This window comes from Seriola dumerili, unplaced genomic scaffold, assembly GCF_002260705.1.
Source record: "Seriola dumerili isolate Sdu_G_001 unplaced genomic scaffold, Sdu_1.0 BDQW01000189.1, whole genome shotgun sequence".
Lineage (NCBI taxonomy): Eukaryota > Metazoa > Chordata > Actinopteri > Carangiformes > Carangidae > Seriola > Seriola dumerili.
In genome coordinates, this window is record NW_019174444.1 from 3,998,366 (window position 1) to 4,017,799 (window position 19,434).

At 39.3% G+C, this 19,434-nt stretch overlaps 3 protein-coding genes across 3 annotated transcripts in view; 2 read left to right on the forward strand and 1 right to left on the reverse strand.

Annotated features, from left to right (window-relative positions):
* Positions 1–3,417, forward strand: part of nrdc (nardilysin convertase) — a 26,269-nt gene extending 22,852 nt beyond the window's left edge. The window contains exon 31 of the mRNA XM_022753030.1: positions 873–3,417. Within this exon, the coding sequence (XP_022608751.1) occupies positions 873–1,097 (225 nt within the window). The 3' untranslated portion in view covers positions 1,098–3,417. The remainder of the gene's footprint in view (positions 1–872) is intronic.
* A 763-nt stretch (positions 3,418–4,180) lies between these two features.
* LOC111227563 (sterile alpha motif domain-containing protein 9-like) lies at positions 4,181–13,226 on the forward strand. The gene is made up of 4 exons (XM_022753109.1): positions 4,181–4,346; positions 6,638–7,381; positions 7,594–7,876; positions 8,288–13,226. Exons 2-4 carry the CDS (start codon positions 6,653–6,655, stop codon positions 11,911–11,913), a joined length of 4,638 nt encoding a protein of 1,545 aa, XP_022608830.1. The 5' UTR covers positions 4,181–4,346; positions 6,638–6,652; the 3' UTR covers positions 11,914–13,226.
* Positions 13,227–14,463: 1,237 nt separating this feature from the next.
* LOC111227569 (FRAS1-related extracellular matrix protein 1-like) overlaps positions 14,464–19,434 on the reverse strand; it is a 44,032-nt gene continuing 39,061 nt past the window's right edge. Inside the window, exons 23-31 of the mRNA XM_022753115.1 lie at positions 18,886–19,015; positions 18,693–18,765; positions 18,310–18,459; positions 17,307–17,663; positions 16,443–16,471; positions 16,145–16,306; positions 15,525–15,643; positions 15,080–15,165; positions 14,464–14,714 (exon numbers count right to left, since the gene is read on the reverse strand). Coding sequence (XP_022608836.1) covers positions 14,506–14,714; positions 15,080–15,165; positions 15,525–15,643; positions 16,145–16,306; positions 16,443–16,471; positions 17,307–17,663; positions 18,310–18,459; positions 18,693–18,765; positions 18,886–19,015 — 1,315 coding nt within the window. The 3' untranslated portion in view covers positions 14,464–14,505. The remainder of the gene's footprint in view (positions 14,715–15,079; positions 15,166–15,524; positions 15,644–16,144; positions 16,307–16,442; positions 16,472–17,306; positions 17,664–18,309; positions 18,460–18,692; positions 18,766–18,885; positions 19,016–19,434) is intronic.

Sequence of the window (19,434 nt, forward strand, 5' to 3'; positions counted from 1 at the left end):
AGGTTTATTTTTAATTATCATCAATTCATTGTTTGATCTGTTGCAAAAAAATGTTTCCTGAAGCCAAAAAGATATTCAGTCTAATACAAAAGAAAAATAACTTTAACAGTGAACTGATTATCTCAGTAGTTTCTATTTGATCATTTCAGCTCCATTTAACATATTTATTATTTTATAACTTTCTTCATGGAAGAACAGTGAGAAAGCTTTGAGTAAAACAGTGGTTTACATTGTATGATGAAGAAAAACTGCTGATCATCCTCTTCTGTCTGTTTTTCTGTTTTTTATCTTTGTAAACTGGAACTAAACTAAACTTTTTTTTTTACTATTGGTTGGAGAAAACGAGACTTTTGAAAATGTCGCTTTGAACTCAGAAATCTTTTTTTTACCATTTACTGAAATTTTGTTGATTAACTAAAAAATTATCTACAAAATGAATTTACGGTATGCACACATAATTGTGCTTTAACATGTTAAAACTAAATTCTTTGAATGTGATGCGCAGTAATGATAATAAGTAAAATGGAAAAAAACAAGATAAAAATTCAGCTCAATGAAAATTAAATCAGGCCACTTAAAGCTCCGAAAATGAAACAGACTAAAGTATATAACAATAAAATTATATAAAATAAAATGAGAAACTATTAAAATAAACAAATACAGATAAAACATGTTTGAGCTTAAAAGTAAAAAATTAACAATAAAGAGCTTTGGTTTTTTTTTAAGAATTTAAATGTCTCACATCTTCAGCTCCGAAGCAATAAATAAAAACCACCAAACCACTTGTTTTAAAATTCATCATGAATGAAAACAGCTCCACACCGATGTGAGTTTCAGACACTTTAACACACGTGTTTCCTGTCTCTGCTCAGGTGGTTGGTTTCGGGGTGGAGGAGAACGACCCACCGGAGCAGAACAACGGCTGCAGCACCGACAGCCCCGACAACCCCCCCTCCTCCTCGGCCTATGGTGAAGTCAGCGAGCTGACCTTCTTGTCCGCCTCCTCGCCGTCGCTCCAGGACACCACACTCATCTCCGACATCAGAGCGTTCACCTCCTCCCTCCCCCTTCACCCCTACCACAAAATCCTCAGCTAAGTCACTCCCACTGCAGACCGACAGGAAACGCACCAGATCCTCCTCCTCCTCATTTCCTGTCAGAGATAATAAAGTTACCATGACAACGACTAGCATCATAATACTAATCGCACTGTTTGGTCAAGGAGGTCACTGTTAGGACGACAGACACTAAGGGGCGTGTCTGAGGTCGGTCAGTTATTTTCTTTAATGTGAGTGGTTACAATAATGCTGCATTCACTTCCTACTGGAAAAACTGTAGATCTGAGCTTCTGACTGAGAAACCATGTTCACAGTCGCTCAGAGACGCTTCAGCTCTTTTCAGATGGAATATGAGACTGAGGAACTTGAGTTTGTTACAAATTCTGGAAACAGAGTGTCAGGAATAATACTTTAATTTAGAATAATAAAAACACTGAGCCTGTTGTTGTGTCACCAGGTGTCTGACAGGCTTTGTGGCAGTTCAGCTAAACTGGATCAGTTGGACCTGATTTCTGCAGCTAAACCAAACGTGAGCAGGTTGCCTCCTCAGATTTAGTGGAAGGAAGACCATGAACCACTGAGAACAGATTTTAGAAATACCAGTGTAGAGCGGCTTATTTTACTATCAATTAATCTGCTGATCAATTTGTCAATTTGAAAAAAGTCCCTGTTTTTCAGAGCCTGAATTGACGACTTTAAATGGCTTCTTTTTTTTTTTTCAAAAGCATTGGCTTTAAAATCCTGAAGATTTTCAGTTTACACTGATAAAATCCTCACGTTTTTGTTAATTTTCTATCAATCGACTGATCAATGTATTCATCTTAGCACCTCTAACACAGTGTGACTCTGGACTTTAGATAATCACAAAAATCTGTCTCTTAATACAAATGTACATCACATCAGAGACCATTTTGTCCCTACAGTAATTACAGTCTCTTTACAGTCTCCTGCAGTATCAAAAGTCTGTTGCATATATTCTTTCAGATCAACATCATCAAATTAATCGAGATTTTCATTTGAAAAAAAAGATTGATGTTTACTTTTGCACCTTGTCTCAGTAAAGGTCTGTTGTTACTTTAGGTTAAAGGACAGTAGATAAAAGCTGCTGTTCAGTCTTTAAAATGTGCAGAATAATAATGTGCGGCAGGCTTTTATTATTCTTAATTGTTTTGCATATTTTGTCATCCTAAAAAGTATAGATGTGTCATCTTTTAGTTGTTTTGCATTTGCTAAGAAAAATAAATCTTGTTTTATAAGTGGTAAATGTGTTTAAAGTTAAATTGTTAGAAGAGCTTCACACAACATTTCTCTTTTTATCTGAATCATCTGAATTATCTCATAAATGTTTCTGTAGTCAGAAATGAAATTAAGCCATGTTGGTGTTATTTGATTGAGTTGTAGGAATCTGTCGTCACACTGAACTCTGACCTGAAACTCTAATTAAAGCAGCTCTGCAGAAGGTTTCATTTCAACTCTTAAGGTATTTTCTGATACTAACAATTATTTTCATTATCCATTCATCTGCCATTTTTTTCTCCATTAATAGTTTGGTTTATGAAACGTCCATCTCAGTTTCCCATGTCGAGCTGAACTGTCCCAAAACCAAAGGTGTAAAATTTACAATTATGTAGAAAAACAGCCAAAACAACTGATCAGTTATTAAAATATTATATATGAATTCATTGTTTCAGCTCTACCCAGGTGCAGTTTAAACCACAGCTTCATGGGACACATCAGTCAGTGGGGTTTCAGCCCAGATTTAAACTACAGCTAACCACACAACAGCAGCCTCTGTGTGGAGTTACATGTGATCATTGTGATGTTGGTTTGTGTTGCAGTGAAGCAGCTGAGCAGGAGCAGATCGACGAGTCTGTGAGAATGTTTTTAACTGTGAAGTGATTAGATTTTTCCCGGGTGAAGTGAACGCAGCGTGATGACTCAGGGCTCTGGTTTTAAGTGAAAGTCTGTCATGAAAGGCGACGCGAGGCAGAACCATCGTTGTCATGTCCCTGACGACACAACAGCTCTGTGTTTTCATTCAGTGTCTATCAGTTTACATATACATGTTCACACTGTAATATTTTTATCAATGGATGATGTATATGAAGAAATTAATGTATAGACTTTAACAGTATGTGGTGGCCAGTGATACAGAACTGTGACATGTTTTATCTCTGAATGTACTGCAGGAGTTTACGGAGGCTGGAGAGTGCCACCAAAATAATTCTACATTTCTAATTGATTACATTTGAAGTTCAATGCCGATTAAAATACCTAAATTAAAAACTTTATGAAATGTTCAGTAAAGAGTTGAGTTTTGTTTGTTTATTCTGTCTTTAAATGATGAATAAAAAATGTAAAAGGGTTTTAATGTGTTTCTAAAAGTGATTGATTCAGTTTTACTTCACTGTTTTCGCAGCACACGGAGAATCGCAGGTATCAGTCCAATAAGGAAACTCGATTGTTGGGTGGATGAAATCTGCAGAGAAACTTTTTGCCTGTGGGGTTTTGTCCTGTAGATGGCGCCAGAGGAAAGGTCATGTTGTTAACTGAATCGAAAGAGGTTTTTTTTTCTCTGTACGGTGGTCTCTTTAGGACATCACAGACTAAACTGAGTGCTAATAACTATTGGATATTCCACAACTGCAGTCTTAACTCAAGGTCAATATATTAGGACATGTCTTACAATCTTACAGTCTTTGTCAGTGCAAAGAGTTTGTTCAGTTTTCATGAAGACTATATCTGTCATCTCTGTGACAGCTAAGCAAACTATCTGCAGATGAAGCCCATCAGATGCAGTTGAAAGCTTCATAATAAAAATTAGTTAGTGGGACTTCAGTTAATGGCCTGAGGGTGTTTTTAAAAAAATCTGGTGCAGCAGAGGTGGAGATATCCTGACTTCTATTTTCTGGTGTGGGTCAAACTCTGTGTCCTACATTTCCCATAATGCAAGAATCTCTCATTAGAGCCTCTGTGCCTGGTAGACACAACCTCCAACCTATTTTTTAAGCCATGCAAACGGAAGTGCTGTGGTGGGTGTGGTTTTACAGCGGATACAGTCTCTTGTACAGAGAGCAGCGAGTAGAATTTTTGTCTCATGAGTCACTACAGTCATTTGAGTCCACAGTTCGTAGCTGTGGTTTTCACTGTACTACTTAGCTCTACATTATCTCCAGTAAAATGATTCCTGTGCAGCTTTGCCTCCATTAGGAGCATCATCAGACATCTCATGTTCCAGATGAGGCAGTCAGGAGTAAAACCTGGCCTGACGAGGAAGGAATGATTTAGGTATGTGGGAAATTCCGTGGTTCATAGTACGGAGTCTGAGTTTACAGGTATTGGCTTTGAGATATGATTTTTCACAGAGCTGATGGGCACAGGTAGAGTTGAAGTTCAGATTATTTTGACTGGGTGCTGCTGTGTCTGTGATCGCGGTAAACAATATTAACTATTGACTTCTGTATGTCAGCCAGTTGAACACTTACACCAAATACACCTTCACTATGCTGGCTGGATTATTATTGTGATAATTGCTTTGTAAGAGGAAAGGTTTATATGAGGAAGTAGATGAAATGTCAAAGTATTTTAAATAGGACTAGAGTTATGTAATGGTGGACTGTTACATGTGTCGTGTTATGTTAAAAACAGGTTTTAATGGTGGATGAACTATATTTTATTGGGCAGTTGCACAGCCACTAGTTTGGGACTAATCTATTCTTAGGCTGGATTTAAATGCTCTGCTTTAACCAGTTCCAAATATCTGTCGAGTAAACACTGAATTGCCTGGATTTATTGGTACAAATCAACTATGGAAAATTCTTAAGATGCGTGTTGAGGAAGTTGTACACTCATCTTTTTGTGTGGTTGCAAATTCCTATGACTTTCTAGCTACGAGCAGTGCTCATTTGTGTTACATAAGTTTCCCATCCTAGTTCTTTAATTTAGTAAGGAAGTAAAAGCAACTTCATCATACACAAAGGGAACATTAGAAAAAATACCAGTACATAACCTCCAGTAAAATCACACCTTGTTGTTTTTTACATTTCAGTGTTTACATATGCAAAGTTCAGTTTTTTTAACCTTTGGACAGAGCCTGGGTAGCAGTCAGTCTTTGAACTAAGCTGTCTGCAAGCTGTATGTTTAATGTACGGATGTGAAAGTGTTATCTAACACTGGGTAAGAAAGCAAAAAATAATATTTCCCAAGTTGCTCCTTTAACTGTGCTTGACCTATAAGTAATATCACTGACCATGAATTTTTTTCCGTACAGAAGTACAGAACATCAGTGATACTGTTATGAAGCAGTTATTACTGGATTCAGAAATGTCAGACAACAAGCCTTGAGTTTAGAAGGGGTTAACTCTGTCAGCTGCCGACCATGGGCGTTATCTCTTATTTTTAATCCCATATAACAGGCAATCCATGAGAGGGACTGCCTCTGCCTGCCTTGGACTGTTCAGACAGGAAGTGGTAGACCAGTTGTGTCATTTCTGTGAGGATCAGTGAGAAGTTTCGCTTCTGTTGTTCAGATACCAAACACATAATGTATACCATGGCTTTGTGCATTTAAAGAATACACATCTGGCAAGGGTACAATTCATTCCTATGGTTTTTTGAAAATCTTTTAGATACATTTAATGCACCGTCTCTTAATGGCATATAAATTAAGGAGTTTAATACAACATAGAAGGAGTTTAATACAACATCAGATCAAACCCATGCTGATGTGAAAAACCACTAAATTCAAACAGTGCACTTTTCAGAACATCAGTCTGTGTTTGTAGCTCTGACAAACTCAGGGCAAATTTTTTGAAATACTTATTCTATATTATTTATTTTATTTGGTGTCACAAAAACGTTTATAGCACAAAGGCCACATGCCCAGGCACGAAGGCCATTGACTGATTTGATGTCTACAAATAAATAACTTGACTTTCTGAAAAGAAAAAAAAAGAAGAAAATAACACAAATGATTACATTTTGCAGTCGCAGTCCATTATCATGTATCAATTACGATGCATCATGTTATCATGTATTGTATGCAATTTACCTGAATGTTTAAATATGTAAATATAATTCATTCCAGAGAAACCCTCAGTAGATGAATGTAAGAACAGTCTTCAAGTGTCAAACTCACATAAATCATATTGCACAGTAATTTAGAAATATTGTCTCTATAGTTTCTGTCATTTCTGTGGGCGTGACTGTGTTCACATCCATCTCAGGTGATCACAACCAAGACGCAGTGAAGACGCATTAGAGATGCAATCACTCAGACCACATTCAGAGGCTGTCTTGGCCACGTGGTCACATTTTTTTAGTAGTGTGAGCGTGAATGCATCCTGTGTCACCACTTACTCCCGCCACAGTTTCTTAACGAACCAATAATATTCTTATAATACCAGGTCTGGAGGGATGCGCTTAGAGCTGTCCACTTGTGATCAGATCACTGAAGATGAGATAGGTAAAAGTCAGCAATTGGGTGGATTTTGGCCAAAATATTTAATGTAAAGACAAACAATTAATTTTAGACTGAAAAGTCTAAAATCTTCTTACTTTCACTTTTCACTCTGTTTCAGTCTTGGTGTGTAAAAATGAGCCGGTCAACACCAGAGCCACCACCTCTGATGAACACATGGACCACAGAAGACGTCCACCTGTGGTTGATGTCAAAAGTCAAAGTTCATAAGACTTGTGCTGACATATTCATTGAAGAGGACGTGTTGGGGGAATATTTAGTTCTCTTCAAAAAGAAAGATATATTGGACATGGGAATCAAACATGGTCCTGCTGTCAAAATCACATCTTACCTAGAAAGACTTAAAGAAGGATCACAACATGAATCACAGTTCCCAGCATATGTGGAAAAGTGGACAAAGGAGCAAGTGAACCAGTGGTTACTGCAGCACGTGAAGGTGTATAGCAAATATGCAAAACGACTCCATGAGGAAGATGTGTCTGGAGACTGTCTTGTTTGCTTCAGCAAACAGGATTTTCTGGATCTGGATGTGAAAGGTGGTCCTGCTGTAAAGATTCTGTCAGAGCTCCATCAGTTGAAAGAGAAACCAGAGCCGACACTTCATCCCACCCTCCACACCAGCACAGACCGAGAAGAAGCTCCCAAACCCATTCAGCCTGAACCTAATCTGGCTCAGGCAAAAGGAACAAAACAACCAGAAGTTAGTGACAAAATTCAATCAAACACAGATGAAATGGTGGGAAATGAATCTGGAAAGGCTCAGCTGCCATTTGGGAAAGTTTCAGAGAAGAAGAAAATTCAACAGCCAAAGACAAGGGGAATCAAGAGAAAAGAAACTGTTGCGGTAACATTTCTATCTTGTTTTGTACATTGTGGAATTATTGTGTCCAGGCTGTTAACAGAGCCTTCAGATGTAGCAAAATCTGATACGCAACAAAAAACAATGTTATCAGTGTACTTTACGAACATAAAGTCAAAACAAACCCTCAGGATTTTTCCAAATATAAACAATGACTTAATTGTAAAGTTTACACAACATATTTACTTCTGTTTCAGACCACAGTCCAACCACACAGACCAAAGATCACTGAGGAGATCCAGAAAACTCTAGACAACCTTGTGAAAGAAGACCTGAAAATGTTTCATTTCTACTTACAAGACTACACAAAATCGGAGCATGAAGCTATTCCTCGGGGACGACTGGAGGGCAAGGACACCATGGACACCACAGAGTTAATGACTGGCCACTATGGGATAGACGGGGCTTTACAAGTGACAATAGACATTCTAAAAGAAATCAATCAGCGTGAACTTGCCAGTCAGCTGGAAAAGAACATGGGTAAGACAACCAATGTAAAGATGTTAGTTAGTATTGGTTAGTATTTTTGCTGATAATCTGCATCACTCTTAAATGTTTTCTATCATATCTTGCTGATACATGCTGAGTGACACAATTAATTAAATATTTGAGATTATTACTTTCAACAAAGATCAAAACCACTTAGACAATCTGATACATAGAGCGCTATTTGTTCCAAAGACGTTTTAAAACACATTATTGAGTCACACTGGGTGACCTGTTCCTATATCACCATAAACACACACTGTGGCTTAATTTGACTCCCATATTCATCTGTCCTGCCGCCTTTGAAAGACTGAAGTTAGGTGACAGAGGGTCATCACTCAGTATTTTTCCACCACAATATGTATTTCTTTAGTTAATAATGCTCTGATTTTATTGTTCTTACAGGTCATGTAAAGCTTCCAAAGGCAGTTTTGAAGAAAGAAGCAAACCAGGGGGAAAAACTAAAGAATTTGTTAACTTGTGGTGGAAACTCACTTGACAACTATAACAGATTTGTTGTTGTTGTAAACAAGACCAGTCCGGACCATGTACAGTATCTCCAGTTTCTGAGTAAGTTGAGACTGTTCTGTGTGTTAGACTTTGATCCCAACTCTGTTGCTGAAGGTGGACTGTGTCATTCCTACAGAGAGTTAAGGGCTGCCAATCTCCATACCCCATCACAGTATCAAGGACCGACTGACTCAGTTATAAAGAACCTTAACCTCTACAAACAGACCAGTTGGGTTTTCTGTAATGGCAGAAAGGACCTTGATGGTGATTCAAACAAGGAGTTAGACTATAAGAATTGGCTGAGGAAATCTTGCAGAGATGTAGAACAGTTGGTTTCATTCATTTGCAACCCTGAAGTTCTTCTGCATGGCAGGAGTCTCGTCATATTCCTTCTACTTTCACCTGTGGACACTGAGAAAGACCCAATCTTTGACACCTACATGTCGTTCATAAAACACACTGAGGAAGAAAATATCATCACTATTTGTGAATCTCAGAGCACGTATGAGAAATGGAGGGAGCTGATACAAGAAAAGTGTGACTTTGACATTGACCATCTATCCATATATGAACTAACCCTAAGTGAGATCAGCGGTACTATAATGTCACTGGGGCCATTAAATCAGTCATCTGGAAGACTGCTTCCCTCCTCTGGCTCCAGTTTTGTCGTCCTGAAACAGAAAGATGAAGATGTCATGACGGCTCTGGATATTTTGTGTCTGAATCAGTGTGAAAAGACCTATGATGAGAACAGCTCAGAGTTTCAAAACTTCAGAATCAAAACTGAAGAGGAATTCTACAGAGGAGGCAAAGTCAAATGGTGGAACTTCTACTTCTGTGACAAAGACAAAGAGAAGCCATTTGTCAAACGGGACAAATATGAAAATGTGAAGAAGATGATCAGATCTCGGTTGAGAGATTCAAACAACATGTGTGTTCTTCTCAATCTCTTCCACAATCCGGGATGTGGGGGCACCACCTTAGCAATGCATGTGATGTGGGATCTCCGTCAAGAGTTCAGATGTGCGGTGTTGAAAGACAATGCACTGCCAAAGAAAGAAGTTGCTATTCAAGTCAGAATGCTCATGAAACTTGAAAGTGAGAAACCATCTCCAGTTTTGCTGTTAGTTGACGATTCAAAAGAAACGGAGACTCCTCGTGATCTTGTGAACTGGATACATAAAGCTGGTGTAGAGGATAGCTTAAACATAAATGTGGACGATACACAAAATTGCAAAGTCATCATCCTTAACTGTGTTCGATCCCATAGCCCAAAGGAGCAATACAGACAGTTCAATCCAACACAAAGTCAATACATTACTGCTTCACTGACACAAGAAGAACAGAAAGAGTTTGAAAAGAAACTTAAAGAGCTCAAAGAAACTCATGAAAAGCCTGAGAACTTTTACAGCTTCATGATCATGAAGAGCAATTTCGACAAACAATACGTAGATGATCTCGCCCGTAACACACTAGAGAACTTTGATTTCAGCACAAAGGCGGCCCAACTTTTTGCCTTTCTAGCCTTACTTAACACATATGTGGCAGAGTCGGAAATCTCGCTCTCTCTCTGTGAGGACTTTTTTGGGATGAAAATGATTCGCTGGCAGGAGGAAAGTGTATTGGACAGAATGAAGCCATATTCAAACCTTCTAATCATGGACACGGTTGAAGAATGGGGAGGATACAAAGGAATCCGAATCCTTCATCACTCCATTGCATCTGCATGTCTGGAAGAGTTAGAGAGGAGCTGCTACTTAAAAATAAGTGATATTGCTACGGCAATTCTTCACTGTGATCTGTTCTTCAGTGCTGGAGTTGTTAAACACAGATTGATGCTGTCAGTTCAACAAATGTTGATTGAAAGGCAGCGCAAGAAAGATGGAGATGAGAGAGAACCATTTTCTCCTCTCATAAACACAATCCACAGCCAACAAGGGAGACAAACTGTCCAAGAAATCTTTGCAAAAGCATCATCCAGGTTTGTGACAAGTGCATCTATTCCTCAGGCACTGGCGAGATACCTGTATATCAATGAACGTGACTTCCCAGAGGCTCTGAAATGGGCTGAAAAGGCCAAGAACATTAAAGAAAACCCATACACATTTGACACAATTGGGCAAGTCCACAAAAGCAATTTAAAAACTAACATCCACAGAGAAAAGCAGGAGACATCACACAATCCAGAAGACTTAGACACAAACATCAAAATAGCAGATAATGCAATCAGAGCTTTTAAAAGGGCTCAAGAGCTGGCAAATACACAGGATGAACCTGACGAGGAAGCAGCTGAGGTTGAGTCAGAGGACTATCCCAGGAAGTCATATAATGTTTATGGCTATGTTGGTGTGCTGGAAATTGCTTTCCTGGTCTTTGAGATATTGAGCAGACTGCCATTCTTTGATGAAAGTGATCCACAAAAGAAGAAGTACTTCCAGAGTTTTCTCAAGCGAGTGATCCCAATCACCAGGGTGTATAAGACGGACAATGAGCTCAACAACAGGTATGTGGAGATCATCAAAGAACGTGAGCCTTTTCTCGTCAGTTTGAAAACTGAAGTAAAAGAAACATTTGAACTCCTTGACTTTTACTTCACATATATAAAAGGGAACAATTCAGAATTTGATTCGAAGAATCGTTGGACTGTGTGTGGACATTTTAAAAGGTATCTAACTCTTTTTTGCACCGCACCAGAAGAAAAGAAAAAAGAACGACAGAACAATCCTAATCTCAATTTGAAAATTGATATTGAAGAAAAAAGACAGCTTCTTGAAGAGAAACAAGCAGATACATTCGTCGGGATTCTTCAGCATTTGGACAAACATGCCCAAGAAATTGAGAGGATCACAGAATGCTATGCATTCTTGCAACAACAACAACAATTTGTCAACAAAAAACAAAAGACAAAGGAAACAATCAACTACATTTTGTCAAACATAGTTCTTTACCTTTTGAAACCAAAATCTAAGCATGTTAAGAGTTACAGCAACCTCTCTGTTCTCCTTTTGAAAACTCTGCAAGATGTAGGACTTGGGTATCCCTTCCCAGACCCATACTACCTGGCTCTTCTGTTACTCTGGCCAAGTCCCACTCAGGAAAACCCAGAAATTGTGACATACGTGAAGGCGATTCGAAACTCATCTCGCAAGTTCCTGACTTCATTGTTTAGAAACAGGAGCACTGTTGCCCACCTCTACTTGGGGAAAGAAGCGGAACTCAAGAGGCTTGTTTCTAAACCCCAACTAGATGAGAATTTTAAAGACATGCGTCGTGATACCTTGGCACAACTTTGGCGGAATGGAGATATATTTAAAGACAAAGCAATTATCAACCGCCTTCATCGAGTCAGTGGAACCATTGAGCAAGGAGAGGTGTTTGCCAATTATGGAAAACTGAAAATCCCTGTGCGCCCAGCTTTTGTTGCTGGTATAAGAAGTGGCTTCAGCACTGAAAAGGTTTCTTTCTACCTTGGTTTTGCTATTAATGGACCTCTTGCTTATGATATTCAGTATGAAAACTAGGGTAATCACTTGTACAAAAAAGCACAGCACACACCTAGACAGAACTGAACATTATGAAAAATAAGAGTGGCAAGAAAAAAACAAGAGCAAATGAAAAGCAAGACTGATGGCAGGGGTAAAGTCTGATCCTGTAGCACTAGATGTATTTGTATATATTTTTATATTCTTTTCATATAATTTCATCTACAGTATGATAACCACTGATGTAGCACACAGTAATTTTGTACTTTTTGTTTGACTTAAAAATATTACTATGTTATTTTTATTTCATTGTTTATTTTACTTGGACAACATGTAATAATGTTAATTGTGCCAGGAATAGCTAAAACAAGCAAATGAAAAACAAGACAGGTTGCGGAAGTACATGGCAAACCTGTAGCACTAGCTGTATATATTTTTTTATATTCTGTCTACATAAATTTGATCTATTTAAAAAAATGCTTTCTTACATTTTTTTGTTATTTTTTTATGATTTTCTGTTGTAGATGTGTCACTAACAGCAGCGACAATAACATGTTCACCAGGCAGTCCCTTATGTATTTATGTACAAATGAAAATACAAAATGTAAGTGTCGAATTAGATATAGCTAAAACAAATGGAAAGCAAGACAGATAGCAGAGGTAAATTTCATTCCTGGAGCACAAGTGGTATGCACATGTTTTTATGTTATTTTTGTTACTTCATTTTTTTGTCTTACATTTCTTTAGCACTTTTTGGTTTTTATTTTCATTGTTGTGTGCTGCAGTCTTCTTTTGATTGATCTGCAAGTGAAAATATAATACTTAATAATACTTTCTCGTTTTCCAAAAGACGAGAAAAAAGAAAGAAGGAGATCAAGGTGCTCGCTAACACTTTTATTGCACCAGATATAGTTAAAAGTTGATTTCCATTTTTAGTCCTTGGGAGGAAGCAACCAGTGATGCACAGGACAATGGATAATAGTTAGTTATGGTTGATGAAACCAGTCCAATTACAATTACTGAATAAAGACGAGGAGATGTTACGAAACATGGAATGAGTAACTTCTGTTCTTGTTTGAGAAATGTGATTGATGTACAGTATATGGACATCATGTTACCTTTAAAGATGTGAAAGTAGTAAATGCTTTATCAGCTGTAAATCAGTTATATGTAATAGTAAATCTGGAATAAAAGCTCTTCTATTAACTGTTAGTAGTTTTAGTTATAGTTGCAACATTGACTGGGTAGAAACTTGGAGTATGAGAATCTGTGACACTTTACAACAGCCTTGGTGTGTAAATGTGAATTTGTGACTTGTCCAAGTCCTGAAATCATTAAAAACCTTTAAAATCCTTAAATCATCTGTTTTATGAATTCTGTTTTTATGTAAACATTTGATCCATTTTCATTTTTTTCATAGTTACTCAGTTTTAGCAGAGTACACACAGCCTCACAGAGCTGAGAGTTTGAAAAATCCAGTACTGACATATTGGCTGAAAGTTTTTTTTAACAGTCTTGATATGAATGCCTTAGATTCATTTTTTCCTAAAGAACTGCGACCAAGATACATACTAAGCTGAACATTTTACAATAAAAAAATCAACTTCTCAGTGATGGGAAAACTTAGTAGTGGTGACACTTTCGAAATCATCTTAAACCTAGTTTGGCATTTTTGTAGTTTAATTTCTTGATACTTAAGGGTCGACATACTGTATATGCCAATACCGATTTAACTGAAGTAAGCTGATACACTAGTCAGTCAATTAGATCTAAGATTAATACTTTGTACTCACCTGTGCACTTATCAGCAGTGAATACTGGATTTTATTTACCTGGCAGGCACTACAAGCTTGACGAGGACAAAATTGTCTGCAGACTGGAATTTAGCTCCCAGCAACTTTGACTTAAAATGGCAATGTTTATTTGTTTTATATACAGTCTGTAGGCTTTACATTTTGCACCAAAAATACCTTCATACCTGAGTGTCAGCTTCAAGTTTCCCAACTCCAGAAAAGTTTCCAGCTGGAAAAAAGACATTTTAGGAGTTAACTAAATAGTCCCAGCTTCTCCAGCCATTTCTGCTCAGCTGAATTAAATGATCTAAATAAACATATTTCTACAGATTGAAACCCTGCATATTATTCTGTCTTGGAGTGTTAGGGTTATGATCCTTTCACTGAGAGAAGGGTTTTTTAAAACATTTAAATTAATTTAAAAAGATAAAATAATTTGCCATATATGATAATATGAAAATTTAAATAACTTTGGAAAAAACACAGAACAATGTTACTGATGGGTCTTTAAAAACCCGTCTTTTCAGGTATCAGAGGCTTCACTCTGTTACAGTATATAAACTCTGGACTGACTTATTTAACAAGAGAAGGTGTGTAGTTGGGATCTATCTACATCTGTTTCATGCAGAAAACTAAATTTGAAACAGAAAACAGGAAAATTGATGTACAATTAAATGTATAGACCCTTATTTTGGTTTGCGCAGCAATCTTTATTATGACAAAAATATGAAAACTAATGTACAGAGCAGCATCATTGCGTAACATTAAATATGATTTGAAGAAGAGTTCACAGGGGTCACGGGTTATGACGGGGCTGATAGCAGTGAATATGAGTCTCTCAGTGAGTGTGAGCCGGCGATGAACAGATGAATGTGTGTTGAGTTTCGGTGGAGCAGCTCGTGGAAATCCAGCTTCTGGGGTTTTCAACCAGCACGCAGTCTGAGCCGTCGCCGGACCCGCTGCGGACCGGCGGCGCCCCCCTCAGTCTGGAGAAGGACACCGCCCGACCGTCAGCCCACATCCAGCGACCTGGACCTCCAGACAGCCCTGAGGAACACAGAAGAGTCAGCTGACTGGAAATTGGACACTACTGACTGATGATATTTGCTTTAAGGTTTGGTTGGATTAACCGAACTCTCCTAACGAAACAAGGCTGGACATAAATTGGTCGTTTTAGCTTGATGAAGACCACATGCTCATGAGGTGGTGTTCCTGTTTGTGAGTATAATCCACACCCCTAAAACTAGCCTATAATACTACCTGCCCCCCTCCTTGTGGGAAAGTTTCATCCACAGAAGTGTTACCAAGGAAGTAAAGAAAAAGATAAGAGTTTATCACTATCAGTGGTCGTAGAGAATCTGAAAATATCAGAACAGGCGTCTGAGCGATCTGTGATGAAAGAAGTCACTCACCGATCCAAAATGGCTTCTTCCCTGCAAACTTCCACAGCCAGGTCATGTCTCTCCTGGACCGCACGCTGGTCAGGCTGCTGTTAAACCTGACAGTGTGTGAGGAACAAATGCTAGCATCAGAGTTAAAAGGTGTGTGCAAACATACAAAGTAAAGTAACCTAAAGTAAAGTGAAACTTATACACGTGCACCTAAACTAAAACAAATTCAAAACTAGTTTTATCAACTTGTGTCATTCAGGTTCTCCTTACATTTATGACGAAATCCTTGTAAAAGAAGAATAATTTAATAATAATTCTTCATTATTGTGTGAAAAATGATCAATAAAAATGAATACATTTTAAATTTTCATTACTGCTAACCTCAGGTTAGCCTTTAAGGTTAGGTTATGAGGTCAAAATAAAACAAAAATAGCACAGATAAAAGTGTGTGTGTGTGGGTGTTTACAGCAGTGAGCAGGTTCTCTCAGCACTGGCCCAGCTGGCCACAGACGAGCTGAGGATGTAACAACGTCTCCTGTAGTGAGTCCAGCCGTCAGGACATGAGCTGCTGACCGACTTCCCCGTCTGAGGAGACACATCAGAGAGACACTCAGGAGTTTATACCATGAACTGAAATGTGAGTGAGTGCAGGACAACCAGCTGATCAATCCATATATGAGTGAACAGGGTGGATTTATGTAGTGTTTTTATCCAAAAAACAAACACACACTGAGGTTTCTGTTCACACTGAACTGACTGAGCGAGAGGAAATCAGTTGAACCTCTTCTTCTTCCTCTGTCTCCTTTTGTGGCTGATGAACAACTGAAGCTCCTCATTTCTACTGTCTGGTATTTTGAATAATGTCTGTGACGGTTTTAATTGGTGTCTGACTGAATAGTCTCGTAAATGTTCTCAGGTCTCTGTTCCAGAAGAGGTCACGAGTCTTCCTAAATAAAAGAAACTTAACTAACTTCATTTTTACTCACAGGTTGTGTTTAATTTTTTTAACAGCCGTTTAAGCCGTGTGTGTGTGTGTGTGTGTGTGTGTGTGTGTGTGTGTGTGTGTGTGTGTGTGTGTGCGCGTGCCTTGTGCTGGCGTAGCTCTGGGTGGTGTCTGGGTACTGGGTGATCCATCTGAGGAGCGTCTCCGACTCGGAGCTCCTGCAGGAGGCGACCGTGAGGCGACCAGCTCCACCCGGCATCACCCAGCTTCAGCTCCTCCAGCCGGAGAGGAGTCAGACTGTGGAACTGGAGGAGGGGGAGGAGGGGGAGGAGGAGGAGGAGGAGGAGGAGGAAGAGGAGGAGGAGGAGGAGGAGGAGGACATTAACACAGTGTGTGTCTGTGTTCTTATGTAGCTCTGGAGAAACTGACTGTGAATCTTACCGTCCAGACTTTCTCTTCAGACTTCCTCTCTCCTGACAGATGAACCTGAACATGAGCACAAGGTTCAGACACTCGGGACACTTGACAGAACAATTAGTAAAATATAAAATACATAAAATATAAAATGTGCACTTAGTACAGTAGATTTAAACAATTCAGCATGTACACTAAACTGCTAAAGTTGAGTGGGGCTTTGAACACTGTTGCCCCACTTTGGAAAATGGTTTAAAACCGGTGGTGTGACGGTTTCAGGGATAAACAAAGAAGTAATAAATCACTGGAAATAGTTTTACTTGTGTTTCAGCCCTGCAGTCTGACTGGCGTCTGCATCTGTACACCTCACATTACCTCCTGTTGCTGCTGCTTCTTTCAGTAACTTACTGTGAGGAAGATAAACCTGTTTGTTGGTTGTTTTGTTCTGTAAAAAGAGAAGCTCTCAAGTGTAAAACAGTCTAAACACAATCAGTGTTAAGTCACTGACACCTGCTCACAGTCAGTCAGCTGCTGCAGGTAACACACCATGTACCGCTCCAGTGTTTTGGAAGAACACAACGATAATTAACTTTTAAAGCATCTTTTGATGGTGACCAGTTAATAAATACATGAAAACTGTCACATGCTGATACACTGAGGTCTATATTTTATTGTGTTTCCTGTATGAAATCTGACAGTTTATGAAACATTTACTATTTTAAATAACTTCTGTTTCTCTGTTTCATCCCTGTGTGCTAATGAATCCTAACTTACTAACTGATGGTTGAACCAATCAGGAGCCGTCAGACGACAAGACAGGAAGTAAGACTGTGAAAAAGGGTTTTAATTACTCACAACAGGTCAGACAGGGATTTTTCCAGCTGCTATAACGGGAGGAAACACCAACCTTTAGTCCTCCTTGTCTGACTCTGTGTCCAGTGCTCCCAGTGCTCCCAGTGCTCCCAGTGCTCCCAGTGCCTGTCCCGGGCAGCTGCCTGCTGTGGTAGTGGATGTGGCTGTAGCTGGGGGCCGCCTGGTCCTGTGGGTCCCCCTCTCCGTAGTCCAGGTACGGCTGGCGGTTGGGGACGTCCCCTCTGGGAGGGTGAGGCTGTGTCTCCCACAGAAGCTCTGCCTCGATGTCGGTGACGGGGTCCTCCTCCTCCTCCGGCCTGGGAGGATCAGGGAGGCGAGGAGGTGGGGGAAGCTGCTTCACGTCCCCCTCCACCAGGTCGTCAGGGTCGCACCTTCCTGACAGACAGCAGTGAGGGCACAGTTTGATTTTGTCTAATATGCAACTACCACAAAACAAAAAGGTGCTGGATGCAAAATCTGAAAATTATCTCCACAGCACCAAATGTATTATTATATATAATGTATTATTATTATAAGTTTTCATTGTGTGGGTGTATTGATCTTTTTTCAATATATATATTTTTTATTGAATACTTAAATTTTTGTTCATAACTAAGTAAAAATAAATTTCCCCTTTTATCCCAGATTTTTCCCCCTGAAGCCTCCTTCTTCTTCAGTTTATAAACTTATGAAGAAAGGAAAAGGTTGCATTTATACGTCACTGTTAAGGTATGCGAATTATTTATTTGAAGAATAGCATGAGCTGCAAACCTGTGACCAAAAACACAGCTGGATTTTTCACCTTGTTCAGAATAAATTTCTTCACAAATTCAATCTGTGCATAAAAAACCTCAGTGGAAAAGATTTGTTATGCTTTGCTGAGGTGGAAAAGTTTATTGTTCATTTTAGGCATTTATTATATATTCATCTGCTATATTACTAATATATTGCACTATGTTAAGTGGTTAAACAGCCAACTCTACAGTCCATAACTGACACACAGCTGACTGATGATTATGACTATTACTATAGTTTTTTTTACCTCCTCTGGGGTCAATGATCTCGACACTAGCAGAGCTCCTCTGTCCCAGGACGGCGTTCTGCGGGTTTTTCAGGGTGACAGTAAAGGTCTCGTGGTTTTCCTCCAGACCGTCGTCGACCAGGTAAATGTTCCAGGTTTTCACACTGACTCCTGGAATAAAATAGGATGAAGAAAATCACCATGGTCATCCTGATTCATTAACAGCAAGAGTTGTGACATCACATTCACCAGAGCTGCTGAAGTGATCCAAAATCCAGACGTCACTCGATTCAGATTTTCTGAATGAGTCCAGCCGATGATGATTCAAACATCAGTGTTTAAATGACAGTCAGCTGGCAGTGTTTGTGTTAAATAAAGCAGAGTAGAGTCCAGTAGAGTCAGACCTGGGTCAAACTGGACGAGGCCGGCTGTGCTGTGAGTGAAATCTCTGCCGTGTTTGGCCGATCCTTCCTCCACCTGCACAAACGAGGCCATTAACCAATACTGAGCACTGACTCATTAACTTAACGATGATCACATCATTCATTAACAGCACTGTTTAAAACTTAACACTCCTCAGACAGACAGTAATCTTACCTGGATAGCAACGTAGGCCGGGTCAACGCTCTTCCCGCTGCGCTGGATCTGGATCTGAAGAGTCCCTGCTGTCTCACAGGTTCTATAGCAGGTCGCCGACAACTCCAGCCGAGACCAGGACAGCTCCAGGCTGCAGGAGACACTCGGCTGAATCCTTCATATACTGTACACCACATACACACCCACTGTACTTGTAAAGATACATGACCCCACAGTTCGATTCCCGGCCGGGGGAGTCTCACTGCATATCATACCCGTCTCTCTGCCCCTTGTGTCCTGTCTCTCTCCAAACTGTCAACCATCACATAAAAGGGCAAAATGCCAAAAAACACCCTCCTTCTCTGGGTCATAACTCGGTCAAATCCAAACACACTGACGTAAAACACATATTTTTAATTCAACGTGAGTTAAACTCCCTGAGGACACCATTATATCCAATGTCCATCATGAATATACTTCCTTGAATCTGCAAAGAAATCATTGAAAAAAGATGCTCCTTATAACTCTGCGCTATCCATCCTTATACAGATATTTGCTCTTGAATTTTGT